At 42.6% G+C, this 17050-nt stretch overlaps 1 protein-coding gene and 1 pseudogene across 1 annotated transcript in view; one reads left to right on the top strand and one right to left on the bottom strand.

Moving 5' to 3' along the window:
* The window catches only part of MYO1D (myosin ID), a 247767-nt gene that overhangs the window by 117252 nt on the left and 113465 nt on the right, over positions 1-17050 (bottom strand). Inside the window, exon 20 of the mRNA XM_040639835.1 lies at positions 14934-15047. Coding sequence (XP_040495769.1) covers positions 14934-15047 — 114 coding nt within the window. The remainder of the gene's footprint in view (positions 1-14933; positions 15048-17050) is intronic.
* On the top strand, positions 4368-4762 carry LOC121105035 (annotated as a pseudogene).

Genomic DNA, 17050 nt, shown 5'->3' with positions numbered 1-17050 from the left:
AGTTAGCAACCAAAACATGCCATTTATTTATTTATTTATTTATTTATTTATTTAATTTATTTTTTCTGGCTTGCCTGAGACTGTGGTATATTTTCCTATTTGTTTCTTCTTGGAATAGGCAGGATTGCAATTAAGAGAGAAACAGCTGTGCAAAGAGAAGCACAATGTGTCAGCTCCCTTCAAAGGTGCTGGTCTGTGGGTTTTTTTCTTTCTGACAGAAATGAAACAAAAGGTTTTCTTTTTCTTTTCTGTATCCCCATGGACCATACCTGGAGAGCCTCTGACATGCAACACATAGCCAATACCCAAGCCCTAGTCTTGCTTATGTAGTTTCCTGCTCCCCAGGGTCTGCAAGTCACTTATCCTTAAAAGGTTAAGATGAAATATTTTAGAAAGCAAATAAACAAGGGAAACGGGAGAGAGAAAGCAAGAGAGCATTCTAGGCAACTAAGCCAGAAGATGTCTCACCACACGGCTCACTTCAGCTTTGGTGTCTAAAAAATCTGTAGTAAAACCCTGCGAAATAGGAGAATTGGCCTCTTCATTTATACAATGATACTTAACTTCTTGCATGGGATTCTGATAAAGACGGAGACAGAACAGATTTAAATCACCTAATAAATGCCTGGCATCGGGTACGTGACAAATGCTAGTTGTGTGATTTCTTTCCTCTTCTTCTTCTTTTAAAATTTATTTGAGAGAGAGAGAGAGAGAGAGAGAAAGAGAGCGAGCGAGCAGGAGCTGGGGGGAGGGGCCGAGGGAGAGGAAGAAGCAGACTCCCCACTGAGCAGGGAGACCCACATAGGACCCTGACATCATGACCTGAGCTGAAGGCAGATGCTTAACTGACTGAGCCCCCCAGGCGTCCCTTCTTTCCTCTTCTTAAAATAGGACTTTAGTGGTGTGTGTCGTCTGTCACTACAAGGAGGTGGTGGTAGCAGTTCCTCATTGGGGTTGTGAGTCCAAGGTCTCCAAGGGTATGGAGCCATTCCCTGTGAGCTTTGTGACCTTGGGTGGGTTCCTTCCCCTTCCTGAGGGCTGGTTTCCTTCTGAGAGAAAGGTAGCACGGTCATCTGAACCTTACGGCTGCCACTGGCCTGTGCCGGAGGGGCTGGTTCGCTTTTCTGCCTCCCTCACGGGCCCATGAGGCTTTGTGGGCAAGCTGAGATGTGCCTTTGCGTTGCTAGTGCTGGGCAAACGCACGGCATGTAGCAGGTGCTCGAAAACGTTTAGTGCATAGGAGAGCTCTGATGAGACACTTATGTAAAAGGAAGCCTATTACTGCTTCGGCTTAGTGACATCTATTTCTGCAAATGCAGAGATCTTTTTATGCATATGCCGCCACTTAGGGCTTGGCTTTAAAAGGATCTTGTTCCTGGCAATCTGACCTCTGGATAAATATGGTGGTGCTGTGCTGATTTTCTTATACTTTAGTGGTTTAAAGGCTTTGTGTTTCTTTAACGAGATAGCTTTTTAAAGGAGTCATAAATTGGTTCTAATGATTGTTGCTTTCAGATACCGATTTAGCACATCTTTTACATTTGTAATTGAATTTCCAAGTATAGTACTGATGAAAATGGACTCTACCTTGTGCCCCAGAGCACTGACTTTTGACATTATAAATCAGTTTGCTTAGTAGTTTAACATAAGTGGTGGTCTCTAACTGGTGTGACAAAAGGCATTTACTTCTAAACACATGTCAGGAAAACAATCAGTTGGGTAGCTCTGAAATTCTGACTTCTTCCTCTCTTATTAAAAAAGGAAATTAGAGAACATGGCTAAATGTCACATTTCTTAGAAGTATTTTCAAGCCACGTGGCTCATTTGAATCCAATAATAAAATCACTGAGTGCTAAAAAAAAATTAAAAGGAGAGTGGAAAGACTGTTTCATTGCCCAAACCAGAAGAGCAAGAAAGGATTTTTGAAAAATTAAACTGAAACCTTAACATCTGGATCTTTAACAATTCTTCTTTAACAAAGATATCACTGTTTTCTAAGAATGGAGGTTTCCAAATATCTAATATTACTAAGCAACTCTCTTTGTTGTAACAGGCAAAAATATAAATGTTTGCACAAGATGTTTGAAATAATACAGATTCCGGGACCTGCGGAGAATTAACTAGGAAGGTAAATTTATTACCTACAAAAATAAATAAGCCTGAGTGCCACTCCATGTCTGATATTAAGGGGTTATATACTTTCCATTAAAGAAAACTAATAAATACAGTTTAGAGGCCCGAGGGAGGAGAGAGGGGAGTAGGCGGGCACACACCCGCTCAGGCGGTGCCAGACGTCAGCTGACCGCCTTCATTGAGATTGCCATGGAAACACCTTCTCCTGGGACACTGCCATGAGGGTAGGGTGCTTTAGAAGCGGTGATGGGGAGCAGAGCCCACAGCGATGGATTTCAGCAGGGCTCACCCCTGTGCACATCCCAAGGACAATCCATCTTCCAAATGAAATGATAGCTTTCTAGTGAGTCACCGTCAGATAGAATAATAAAGCATGAAGCCCTGCATAATTACAACCCATTTACCTCTACAAAACATTCACATCACTTCAGATCATCGTCTCTTTTCTCGCCACTGCTCGCCTGTATTCTCCACAGAACTGAAGGAGGTATTTGTGTAATTAATTGGCTACTTCCTTAGCCATCAAGCCCACACCGATAAAAAGGGGCTGTATCAAACAGCATTAGCAGACAGATTCAAACATTCTTCAAACCAACCCATCAGGCAAAACTAACACAATTCACCAACAAAAGGGTGAGAGGCGTTCCAGCTGAGGTCGGGTTAAATGTTTCAGTTGATGCAGTCGCACTCGACACCAGTGAACAGATTTTATGTTTACGCAAATTAAACTCGATCTTGGCAACCAGCTCCCCGAGTGCTGGCTGGGGTGAGCCCATGTCCCTGTGAACTCACACGGCGCAAGCTCATTGATTGAGGCGACTTGCCTCAGCCATGGGGTGCAATCATTTCCAGCCATTTATAGTGATCTCTAGGATGATTCTGGGAGTTAAAAAGAGGTTGCGATCAAGGTTCTGTACACAACATTACTAATTAGGTAGGTTACTTCTTGACTGTTCTCCATATCAAGCCGAGCAACCCTGAGTCTCCCAGCTTTGCAAAACATTCAAATTCTTACCCTCCTATCCCCTGTAGAAAATTTTAACCTTTCTTGACATTGGAAATGCTTTAATTTGATATTACAACTTACAAATACAGTGTAGACAGTGACTCAAGGGGGATGGTGCTAATCTGTCAGTAACAGAGAATCCAGCTGGCTGAAGCCCAATCCCAACTCCGTATTATTTGTACAAAGAAAGCCACTTTGTGGCTAAGGAAGGGGTCACTTGTAACTTGAATGTCTCATTCTCAGACTGCTGTTTATAATTACTTGACCGTGCCATTTGTGAGAACAGTGTTTACTGAAACTCATCTCAAAAACCTGTCATGATTTCCTATTTTTATATTTCCCACAAAGAGTGACTGAACTCATTGCTAAATGATAATCTGGCTGAATAGTTTTTGCTAATGGAAGAGAAAAAATGTGCCAAATATATTTTATTTTTTATTTTATTTTTTATCTATTATATTTTAATTATATTTTGTTTAGGCTTGCATGAAGATCCATCTTTCTCTCTTGAACACAAACCAATTAAAGACAGGGAGCGGAGAGGTGATTCCTGTAGAGATTAGCTGGGACCCCCGAGTGTGCTGGGTTACGCAGTTTAGGGTAACAGAATACTCGATGCTACTACATGTCTGTTAGAATGGCTAGAATTGAAACAAACGGAGAGTAGCAAAAACTGGTGAAGATGAACTCTCATTCACTGCTGATAGGAATGCAAAACAGTACAGCTACTTTGGGAGACAATCTGGCAGTTCACAGAAAGCCAGACTTAGTCTTGCCACGTGATGTAGCAATTGCACAGGGAGGTATTTACCCGGATGATTTGAAAACTGGTGTCCCTACAAAAACCTGCACGTGAATGTTTAGCAGCTTTATTCATAATGGCCTCAAACTGGAAATGACCAAGATGTCCTTCGATAGGGTAGATGGATAAGCAAACTGTGGGCATCCACACATTGGAATATTATTCAGCAATAAAAAGAAATGAGCTATTAAGCCATGGAAAGCCATGGAAGACCCTCAGGTACATATGGCTAAGTAAAAGAAGCTAATGAGAAACGGTTACAAAGTGTCTGATTCCAAGCATGTGATATTCTAGAAAAGGCACCACTATAGAGACAGTAAAATGATCAGTGGTTGCCGGGGCTTGGGGGTGAGAGGTAACAGTTGTAGAAATAAATAAGAAATATCAAGCGTTCCCTCCCTGGCTGCCTGAGGACTGACTGCCATTATGAACAACACAGAAACGATCCGAACCAGGAAGTTCACAACCAACTGATGACTTGAGCAGAAAAAAACGGTCATTGATGTCCACCACCCCAGAAAGGCAACAGTACCTAAGACAGAAATTTGGGAAAAACTGGCCCAAACATACAAGACCACACCAGATGTCATCTTTGTGTTTGGAGGCAGCATGCATTTTGATGGTGGCAAGCCAATTGGCTTTGGCACGATTTATGATTCCTTGGATTACAGAAGGAAAATGAACCCAAACATAGACTTGCAAGACATCGCCTACGTGAGAAGAAAAAGACCTTAAAAAAACAGCAAAAGGAATACGAGGACAGAATGAAGGAGGTCAGGGCGACTGCAAGGGCCAGTGCCGGTGTTGGCACAAAGGAGTGAAGATTCTGTGGGGACTGTGGGGACCTGCAGGGAATATGTTGACTGTAGACTTTTTGCAAGAGGATTCACAAGCTATGAAAACTTAAAAAAAATCAAGAAGAAAGTACTGGAAGAATTTGGTTGTGAAAAGAGACTGGGAAAAGAACTAAATATAACAGGTATCGGTATAGTGATGGGCAACTTATCAGTATGTGAGTATTTGATGGTGATATTTATTTTTTTTTAATGCTAAATTCTAGTTGTTCACAGAAAAAAATAGGGTGTCTATTCTGTAAGTGGTCAGAAATTTAGACCACAGTGGGGGAAACATAACAGTAGCATGGCTACAATGAAACATGCAAACATGAGCCACAAGGCAGAGTTGGCTGTACTTACGCCACTTTTGTTGAGATGCAAGCTATCAACTCGAGAATGTGGAAGTGTACTATACAAATAAAATTATCACCTCCTGATTTAACTGCTGGTTAGTAGGAAATACAGGGGCTCGGAGAATAAATTAAATGAACCACGAGGAAACAGACAAATCCACACGAGACCAGTTCTGGACTCTAAAAAGACCATGTCATGCATACCACATGTCGGAGGGAATGTGGAGAAACCAGAACTCCCATGTGCTGGAGGGAATGCAAAATGGAGCAGCCATTTTGGAAAAGTGCGGTAGTTTCTTACTAAGTTAAACAAATGCCATCTGATGGAATAATTCCCCTCCTATAATAGCCACCAAGAGAAATAAAAGCATATGCTCATATAAAGACTTACATGCAGATGAACCTAGCAGCCAAATGTCCATCCACTGGTGCGTGGAGAAATGAAATATGGTCTATCCATGCGATGGAGTACGACTCATCAGTGAGACAAACAAACCGATGACATAAGGCCCTACCCAGATGAACCTCAAAAACATAGTGAGTGAAGGAAGCCACGCGCAAAACAATACGTGCTGCATGATTCCGTGTATATCAAGTTTCTAGAAAAGGTAAAAGGAGAGGCTGAAGTTGGGAGTGAGGATTTACTGCAAATGGGCACAAGAGAACTCTCTGAGGTGACGGAAATGTTCTAAAACTGGATTGTGTGATGTTTGCACAACTGCATACATTTACTGAAAGTAACTGAATGGTACCTTCCAATGGGTGAATTTTATGGTAAGTAAATGTATTAGCTTGCTAGCGCAGTCATACAGAGCCCCACAGAACGGATGGCTTAAACAAGTTCCGGAGGCTAGAAGTCCAAGATCAAGGTGTGGAAGGGTGCGGTTCTTCTGAGGCCTCTCTCCTAGACTTGTGGATGGCCGTCTTCTCTCTCTGTCCTCACGTGGTCTTGCCTCTTCTTACAAGGACACCAGTCATATCAGAATAGGGCCTACCCTAACGTCCTCATTGTAGCCTAATTACTTCTTTGAAGGTCCCATCTCCAAAGACAGCCACATTCTGAGGTACTGGGGGTTAGGACTTCAACCAGTGAATTTTGGGGGGGCAACAATTCACCATTATAGCAAATAATAATTTAATAATGCTGTTTTAAAAGTCAACATCATGAAAAAAAGGGTGTGTGCGTGGAGGTACAGTTTTGGACTAAAAGAGATGTAACTCTAAAAAATGAACGTAGATAGTATTTTTAAAAATAGGTATAAGACATTCTTTGAACAGCTGAAGAAATTTGAACGTGTGCTGGATATCAAATGATATTATGGAAATGTTATTTTCTTAGATATGAAAACAGCATTGTGGTTATGAAGGAGAAAGTCCTTGTTCTTAGGAGAATGCATACTGGATTATTTTAGAGGCAAAGTGTCATCAAGGAGAGATAAAACAAATATAGAAAAAAAAAACCACTCATTGAATCTAGGTGGAGGGCATCCGGGTATTCCCTGTACTCTTCTTTCAACTTCTCTATATATTTGAAAAATTTTATAATACAAAGTCAGAGGGATGGGATTAGCATTGAACTCTGAGGAGGCAGGAAGTTCTCAAGACAAGAAAGACACCTCTGCCAAAGATTTCCTTTATTCCTTTCCTTCCTTGCTAATTGAAGTAGAAAATGTATCCTTCTAAAGCTAACACCCAGTTATAGCTTTTTCTAAGTGAAAAACGGTTAGTGTTTCTACTGTTTCTGCTGCATAAAATTTAGAAGAAAACATAACATAGATTTTAGAATTTTTAAAGTTTGACATGGAAGAGGCCAAGAAACGGGGGTATAGCTCATTTAAAATAACAAATGACAAGTAAAGATCTTTAATTTTTTTAAAAGATTTTATTTATTTATTTGAGAGAGAGAGAGAGAGCGATAGAGCACAAGCAGGGGGAGTGGTAGAGGGAGATGGAGAAGCACGCTCCCTGTTGAGCAGGGAGCCCGATGTGGGGCTTGATCCCAGGACCCTGAGCTGAAAGCAGACGTTTAACTGACTGAGCCACCCAGGCGCCCCAAGATCTTTTTTTTAATAGGAGTAGCTAACAGGTGACCTGTGGGATAACCAGGGCCTCCAGATGTGTTTTATTTGACTTTCATGGCATTTAGTCAGGAGACTTACGTAAAATACAGACTTCAGCTTTTTCTCCGTGAATCCAAAGACTTGGCATACTGGACTCAGGCATGGCCACGCAGACCACAGTGGAGTGGTGACTGCCCCATGACAGGGTACAGGCTTCATTCACTTCTGAACCTGTCAGACCCTCAGAGGAATCTGACCGTTTGACAAAGGAAATGAGTAAATGTTAAGTTGTTGCTTCTGATGAGATCTGCTTTACTACCATGCTCGGCTCTCTTCCCATTCACGTGGATGCAGCTAATGAGAACATTACGTTGGGAGGAAGGTGAAATTGAAGGCAAAGGATCTGGGTATGGATGTGTGGTGCCAGGCCAGCCGTGTACCCACGTGTGGAACCATGAACGCAGGGCTATGGCCTCACACAGACACAAAAGTCAATTCTAGGTGGACTGTGGATGTCGATGTGAAAGGTAAAGCAGTGGAGTGCGCAGACGACACCAGACGAGAAGACCTCCATGGCCCTGGGATAGGGAATGATTCCTTAAGCAAAAACAAAACCGCATCAACTTCAAAGGAAAAAAATGATAAGTTGGGCTCCCTTAACAGAAAACGTTTTGTTCCAAGACACCACTCAAAGAATGAAAAGTCAAGTCACAGAGTCGGAGAAAGTATCTGCAACGCCTTTAACGGCCAAAGGGCACTTTATGCAGACTATAGAAAGAACTAGAAATCAATTTTTAAAAGACAACTGAATAGAAAAATGGGCAAGAGATTTAAACAGGCATTTCTCAAGAGGCGTCCAAATGACCCATAAACACACAAAAAGGTGCTAGACCTTCTTAGTAGTGAGGCAATGCAAATAAAAAACACAATCCGTATCTGTCAACAAATGAACGGATAAAGAAGTGGCATATCCACGTGATGGAAGATTATTCAGCCACGAGAAGGAAGGAAATCCTGCCATTTGCAACGAGTAGGATGGACCTTGAGGGCATCATGCCCGGTGAAATAAACCAGAGAAAGAAATGCTTTTGATCTCACTTACATGTGGAATCCTAAACAGCCGAACTCATAGAAACAGAGTGGAGTGGTGGTTACCAGTGGCTGGAGAGTAGGGGAAATGGGAGATGTTGGACAAAGGGCACAAACTTCCAGTTGTAAGATGAATAAGTTCTAGGGAACTACTGTACCGCAATGGTGACGACAGCTCATAATACTGTATTATATACTTGAAAGCTGCTAAGTGAGCAGACCTTAAATACTCTCACCACAAAAAAGAACTGGTAATTCTGTGACGTGATGGAGCTTTTGGCTAATGCTGTGGCAGTGATCATTTTGCAATATGTATCAAATCCGCCCGTTGTACACTTTACATGCGAACAATGTTATATGTCATTTATAGCTCAAGAAAGCTGGAAAAAGCCCCCACCATGTGTAACTACCACGTCCCTACCAAAATAGTGGACACTGAAAAGACTGTCAGCAGCTGGTATTGGGGAGGAGATGGGAGCACCTGGAACTGTCACACGTTGTTGGTGGAGCTGTAAACCAGAGCAACTGCTTTGGAAACCTGGAATTATCTACTACAGTTTCACTCCCGGGTATCTGTCCAGAGAAAATGTATGCAAAACAAGAGTCAGATGCTCAACCGACTGAGCCACCCAGGTGCCCCTAAATGCTGTTTTTAATTCTGCAACATGTTTTGCTTTTAAATTAACAGAAACTGATCAGAACAATACAACAGATAATGATCTGATGAATTCTTATCTTTAAAAAATAATATTAGGGATACTGCCAGTGCAGTAGAATGCTGACTGCAGGTAACGGTTTCATGTGGTGTTGCAGACGTTAAGATATGGATGAAACAGATTGTCTCACAAGCAATCACTGAACTTAAAGTCTGTGAACTTCCCTCCCTCCTATAAGAAAACACATACACACATACCATACATTACCATATATGTGATAACTCGAAAACATGCCATTAAACCACCCATGGCTTAAAGAGGAACTCACGATGGAAATGACAAAATAATTAGAATTGAATAAGGACAGTATGACATATTATAACGTGAAGTTTAGCTCAAACCATTTCTAAACACAAATTTGTAGACTTCGATGCATTTTTAAAAACGAAAATTTAAAAATGAGAGCAGGGGTGCCTGGGTGGCTCAGTCAGTTAAGTGTCTGCTTTCGGCTCAGGCCGTGATCCCAGACTCCTGGGATCGAGCCCCACATCAGGCTCCTTACTCAGAAGGGAGTCTGCTTCTCCTTCTGCCTCCGCCTGCTGCTTCCCGTGCTTGTGCTCTCTCTCTTTGTTAAATAAATAAATAAATAAATAAATAAAATCTTTAAAAAAATAAAATAAAATAAAAAATAAAAATGAGAGCAGTTAATCCCTCAGCTCAAAAAGCTAGAAAAAGAACCAATAGAGTAAATCTAGAGACTGGAGAAGGAAAAACAAGAGCAGCGGTCAATGAAAAGATCATGAAATCAATAAAATAGGTCTCTAGCAAAACTGACCTTGGAAAAAATGAGAAAAAGCCCATCTGATCAGTCTGAGGAACACAGAGGGTATGTAACAGAGGTACAGTTTTAGAGCTTTCACCCCAGGCCGTCCCTGAGGTCACTGGCTTCCCTGAAATCAGGCGCCCACACTGGCTCAGTGGCTTTTTCTCCCCTGAAGAACCGCGGAGGGCTGCCTCTCCAAGTTCAAGGGAGCGGGGCGTACTCTTCTTTAGACAGAGGAGAAAGCGAACGGAACTGTGTGTGTTTCACAGGCTGTACGGTAACGACTTGAGTATTATCGTGTGTCCAAATCTCCCCTGGGCTTCAGTGGTCACCTGCCTTGCTTACTTCACCTTTCTCTTTGGCTTACTCTCCCTCCTCTATCCTCCACAGAGAGCTTTCTTTCTTTTTCCTCCCCCTTTACGGAGGTATACATAACATGCGTTCAACAGAGTGCACAAATCTCAAGGGAACTGCCTGATGAATTGGAACCCATGTATACATAAGTGTAAGCACTACCAGCTCAAGCTACGGAGCTGGTCATTTCCAGCCCCCAGAAGGCTCTTTCTTTCCTCCCTGCTCATGTCTCTGTGTCTTTGCTGTTCCTTGTGCCCCAAATACTTTCCCTCCAAGTAGACACATAGCTCATTCCGTAGCTCCTTCAAGTCTCTGCTTGAATGTCAACTGCTCAGTGAGGCCTGGTCACCCTATTTGAAATTACAACACCCCTCACATCCTCTATCTTCCTTCCCTATTCTATTTCTTCCCTTATCCCCCCCTAATGAATTACATGATGTGTGTGCGTGTATATGCACACATGCGTACATACACATATATAGACACACACATAAACGTAGACGCCTCTGCTCCCCACTGAAGTTCCATAAGGGCAGAAATTTTGACTGTGTTGACACTTCCACAATACCTGTATGTCTGGCACATAATGAGTCCTCAGTAATCACTCAGTGAATGAAGAGTTTAGTTACTGAGATTGTAAAGGTTGGAACGAGACAATCTGGTTATAGCTGTCTGAAACCCCAAATGAAGGTAATTCCTGCTCCGCCGTTCTAACTCCGGCATAACTCCCCATTACTAGAGTCTCCTGAAGTCTCTGTTCATTGCACCTCAAGGTCTAGCAGAAAGAAATGAGCACGAGGATGCCGCCAGAAACTACTCTCAGACGGGCTGTGCCCCCCACTTGCCGCCCGTCAACAAGGAAGAGGAGCTCTCCACCCAGCATGCAGAGCCTTGGTCTGTAGGGAGCAAGCAGTCACTTACCCTATCACAGCCGAACCCCTGGAGGCTGGCTGATGTGCCCATTAGAGTTAAGTGCCTGGGGCACTGAGGTGCTACTGCTTTATACAAGGTCAATGGGTTGGGAGGGGTAAAGATAGTAAATTGGTTGAGTACTTTTTACGGTGCATTAGGAAAACAACAAATATTGGTCCCATGTTGCTGGCTGGAAGCAGTTAGGGAAACACATTCTGTCAAAAAGCACTGGTGAAGCCCAGGTTTAGAAGCTGATTAGCCAAACAATAGCGTCACTGAAACTCTCACCCAGGATGGGCATCCATGAGCACGATTTAGGTCCTGTTTGACAAAGACTGGAATGCTGGAGATTGGAAGAGGTGTAGGTGGGAAGAGTCCAAGGACCCAAGGATGCCTATTTGAAGCACTTCTCTCCTGATGACCCACCCCAGTGCGATCTCTGACCAAGCTCCAAAGATGATTTGAGCCTAAGGACAGTAGTCAAAGACCGTAGAGGCAAGAGATCAGTCACGCCCTAAACGAACTGCAGTCATCATCCGTGCTATCCCAGGAAAAGTCAGGGAAGAGGATACACAGATTAACAAGTCCTTGCCAAGGAACTGCAGTACCAATGTGGATCATGCAGAATTGGTTGCTATGGGGAGGACTCACCTGGAGACTGTTCAATATGTCATTGCAGGATGACACTCCAGTGGTTTACTGGGTTGGCTGATGTAGACCCCAGCATAGTGCTAGCCTGTGCTGTCTGGCAAGGCTGGTGACTATTAGGAAGAAGAAACTCAGAGAGAAGCAGAGCCCAAGAACATGGCAGGAACTCAGACTCTCCAAGCACTCATTTGCTGAGGGGGCTCCAGGATAACGCGGTCCCAAGGAGCTGCCTTCCATGCTGAATGGTAGCATTTCCTGGGTCTTCTCGAGATTCTTTTCCCTTACTACCATGTGTATCCTCATTAAAAACAAAACATTACTCAAGAGAGTGTATGGTCACAATCTGTTCCTTAGAGCCAGAAAAGCTTAAGTGAGACAGGAAAGGAGCCTGTGCAGAAGGAGGAGTGTGGGACCCTCAGCTGTCTGTTCTTACCGATTACTCTCACTTCTGAAAACTTTCCAAATTGATTCTGAAACACAACATTCCTATAGTTCTTTTCTTTCCTAGAATAATTCATAATCTATGGAACTGAAGGGAAACTACAGCTCATTCAGCACATGAAAGAGAGGAGCAAATGGAGGCCCATTGAGAGATTTCCTTCTTACTCCATTTCCTTCAGCGATTCTTTCCCCACCATTTAACAGGGAATGTTCTCGAATCATCTGTCCCCTTTCTCTCTCTAGACTCATAATTTCAGCCTCCAATTATATGCGGACCCGCTCTTAAATTTTTATCCTAAGTGCTGAATTCTTTCCCCCTCTATAATATTAGACTTCCAATTTAACGGTGGAACGTATACTTCCAAGTTTCACCAGTGCCTGAAACTCAACATGGCGAAATACGCACATCATCTCCTTCCTCCTTCCCACTTTCTGCATTAGTCTTATTAGCATCATCGTTTTTTAAAGAGTTCCTTGTCTTAACCTTTAATTTCAAAATACTCTGACCATGCAACAAGTATAAAGAATAAAACAACGAAGACTCATGTTTTCATTATCAACACTTAATATTTTGCCATATTTGTTTCAGACTCAAAAACAGTTTTATAGATATGGTTGGAAGTTCCCTATCCCATTCAACCTGGTCCCTTCTAGAGGCAGCCCCTCCTCCAAGGTTGGTGCCTACCAAAAGCAGACCCCGAGATAAAGGCTGATAAACACGCAGAAGTGATCTGGGAGGTGCAGGGACACTGGCAAGGGCGTGGGGAGGTGGTTCGGGGATGGGAAGACGGCCAACTGTACCCACTGTTAAATCAGCTACTGCTGTGGGCGACTGCAGGCAAAGTGGGTGCTGGCAGCCTACGGGCAGCCTTCTGACAAGGATGTTGGCTGATGGAAGAAATGATAAGGGAGTACAGGGGGACATGGGCAGGGTACTGATAGCATCTGTGATGTGTGTACCCATTCTTTTGACATGTTTTACCTTTACTGCCATTGTTAAACATCATTAATTTTTACGCTAGATGATAGTAGTTATAACATTAACAATGATGCTGCCGGCAAAGGGGGGCTGTGACTATAAATACACGCCAGTCACCATGAGCAAGGATGGCAGTTTGGGAAAGTAACTTCAGTTCAAAGAGGTGTTTAGCTACTTACTGAATTTGTATCAAGTGCTTTGACTCATCTCCCTTTAACAGGAGGTAAAGAAATAAAACACAGGCCACAATTTATTTTTCGTTTGGTTCCACACTTCATTTGACTTTGACAAAATCTGATTTTCTCTCGTATCTTCCTTCATCTCCTACTTTAAGATTGCATTTATTAGGCTTAAACGATGATTGATATGTGAGATTACAAGTGTTTGCTAAGAAGACTATATACAATCAAGAATGTCTTAGAATATCATTTTCTTCTTAGCTGCAATCCATTAGCCTTTGTATTGAAACGGAGAAGGATGCATGTGTGTGTACAGGGTGGGGGGGTGTAATGGGGACAAATCTCAACCCCATAATCAACCCGACAGTGATAGTCTAAATCACTTAGCAAAGCCAGGAATAGTCTGTCTTCTTTGTCCCTCACAACCAACAGGACTCCTGATTTAACAACACAGAACCACAAAACAATATGTTTCCTATTCCCTTTTGCAGAGACCAAAAGGATTTAAAATAATCTTTAAATGATACTCCGCATAGATTCTATTATTGGACAAACAGACCTCCTCCTTAGGAACTAGCAGACAGAAAAATCACCTGACACTCGAAAAGATCTCGTAGTCAGCAGGATCCTTCTGAAGAATCAGAACAGACAGTCACTTGTAAAGCAGGCCACATACAGCAGGAGAAAAATTAAAAAAAAAAAAATCTCATATTGAGATTCAAGGAGATATCCACCAAATTTCGTATTTCGAATGAGAAATGATTACAGAACTTGAAAATCCCGTGGAGGACAACTGAGTAAGTTTAGATCAGAAGCAAAATATATTGGTGAAAAGAACTTCTGGAAACAGCATAAATTTTACATCTGAAAGAAAGGTAATGTTTTCATGAAGTAATTCTCTACTGTTTTTCTACCTAATTCCATTTCCCTATGAAAACAAGCAAGAAAATACATTATGTGCCACAGCATTTAAGCAGTAAGTAGGATTAGGAAGAGAGAAAGGTCACGTAGAATGCAGAGTCCTTATGCTTGTTTTTTTTTTTAATTTTTTAAAGATTCTATCTATTTATTTGACAGAGATAGAGACAGCCAGCGAGAGACGGAACACAAGCAGTGGGAGAGGGAGAAGCAGGCTCATAGCGGAGGAGCCTGATGCGGGGCTCGATCCCATAACGCCAGGATCATGCCCTGAGCCGAAGGCAGACGCTTAACTGCTGTGCCACCCAGGCGCCCCGTTATGCTTGTTTTTTAAAATGCCTTCATTAATCTATTGGAAACTCTGGATCCTCCTCTTCCTCCTCCTCCCCCTGCCCCTCTTTCTCCTCTTTCTTCTCCTCTTTCTTCTCCTCCTCCTCCCCCTCCCCCTCCTCCTCCTCCTCCTCCTCCTTCTTCTTTTTTAGTTCTCTCCATACCCAATGTGTGGCTTGAACTCACGACCCCAAGATCAAGTCACACTCTACCGACTGAGCCAGCCAGGCGCGCCTGGATCCTTCTTATAGAAAATTGTACATTTGTATAAAACATAAGATAGGCATAAAATTTCAGGAATTCATGGGCTCCCTAAAGCCCCAAAGGTTGTAGTGATCAGTCTATTGAGCCATTAGTGGTGCAAGAACACCAGGTTAAGGATCCTGTATTCAGAACGAAGCAGGGGACACTTACGTTGTATAGAGGAATAGTCTTCATCACCTTGTACTGTTTAGTGGGGTCCATCTTATACAGGTGACGATCGGTGACAAAAATCGCTCGGTCTTCCACCTTACTGAATCGATTCACCTATAAGAAAACCAAACCAATAAGCCACCATGGCTCATCAAGAATGAAACCAAATTCTGTACCAGGAGGTGATCTATCCAGGGGCCGAGGTGGCTGGTTGTGGGGACACAGTCTTTAACAGGTACGTGCCATTCTACAGGGTGAGCAGAGATCTAAAAGGACTCACAGTTCCCAGATTTGGAGAGTGCTACAATTTAAATTTCACAATTTCGTAATTTCACAGGCAAAACAAGAAAAATACATAAGAATTAAAGGACTAAACACATGTGACCCAGACATTATAAAGAAAATGAAAAGACAACCCAGAGACGAAGCAGCAAATGTCTTGCACATCACGCTTCTGATAAGGAACTTGTATCTCTAAAAGAATAGAATATATATTGTACCTAGAATATATAACTCCATAATAAAAAAACAGAACAGAACAAAAAGAGTAAGGAATTTGAGCAGACGTTTCTCCAGAGAAGATATACAGATAGCCAATAAGCACATGAAAAGAGGCTTGACATCACGAGCCACCAGAGAAATGTCCAATCAGAACCACAGTGAGATACCACTTTCCACCCACCAGAATGACAATAATAAAAAAGACAGATAATAACAAATGTGGGCCAGGATGTGGAGAAACTGGAACCCCATCACTAGTGGTGGGATTGTAAAATGATGCAGTCACTTTGGAAAATAGTCTGGCAGGTCCTCAAGTGGTTAAATCCTGAAATACCATATGACCCAGAAATTCCACTCATAGGTATATACACAAGGGAACTGAAGACATAGCCACACAAAAACCTGGGCATGAATGTGCACAGCAGCATTCATCATGATAGCGGAAAAGAAGGAACAACCCAAACGTCCATCAACTGATGAACGGATAAATAAAACAGGATATATCCACACAATGGGATATAATCTGTCAACGAAAAGAAACGAGTATTGATGCACGCCATAACACGATGAGCCTTAGAAACATGATGCTAAGTAAAAGAAGCCGGTCCCACAGGACCACATATTGCAAGATGTCATTTACATGTAATATCCAGAATAAGCAAGTCTGCAGAAAACAGAAAGTAGGTTATTGGTTGCCTAGGGCTGGGGGAGATGGAAGGTTTGGAAGGATGACAGCTAAGGGGTAGGAGGTTTCTTTCTGAAAACTGATTGTGGTAATGGGTCTACAACTCTGTGAATACACTAAAAGGCAATGACTTGTGTACCTGAAAATGGTGAATGGTACGGTACGTGATTGTATCTCAAGCTCTAAAAGACGTAAGCCCTATCCGAAACGACTCATTCTGCCCCTTTCCTATGCAGTGCGTAGCTGTATTTCAGACCGAATTCCCTCAAGTATAATGAGTATGTCGTTAAATCTACATGTTCAGAGGCGCCTGGGTGGCTCAGTTGGTTAAGCGTCTGCCTTCAGCTCAGGTCATGATCCCGGTGTCCTGGGATCAAGTCCCACGTCGGGCTCCCTGCTCAGCGGGGAGTCTGCTTCTCCCTCTGCCCCTCCCCCTTCGTTCGTGCTTGCTCTCTTTCTCTCTCTGGCAAAAAGAAATAAATCTTAAAAAAAATCTACATGTTCGAAAATGGACAGTGCCTTCCTAGTGTCTATGGTGTGAATGCCTTATAATTACTACTGTCCAAAACAAGAGTGGGCCACGTAGAAAGGCAGTAAATGCCCCCCACAGAAAGGATACGAGTGGAAGCTAGGTGGACCCCTGATGTAGACGTGGTACAGGGGGTTCCTGCTTTGAGTACAAAGACTAGAGGTTTCCCGGGTCCCCTGCCACTCAGATTCTAGGATTCCTTTATCTGACTTTCAAGAGTTTTTCTATCTGCCATTATCCACCTTTTCATTTATTTTATTTTTTTATTTTAAAGATTTTATTTGTTTATTTATGAATCTCTACACCCAATGTGGGGCTCGAACTCACAATCCCGAGATTCAGAGTCCCATGCTCTACTAACTGAGCTAGCCACGTGCCCCACTATTCTTTTTTTTTTTTTTT

The sequence above is a fragment of the Ursus maritimus genome, unplaced genomic scaffold (assembly GCF_017311325.1).
Source record: "Ursus maritimus isolate PB19 unplaced genomic scaffold, ASM1731132v1 scaffold_24, whole genome shotgun sequence".
In the NCBI taxonomy this organism is placed as follows: Eukaryota; Metazoa; Chordata; class Mammalia; order Carnivora; family Ursidae; genus Ursus; species Ursus maritimus.
This window is presented reverse-complemented; position numbering and strand designations above follow the sequence as displayed.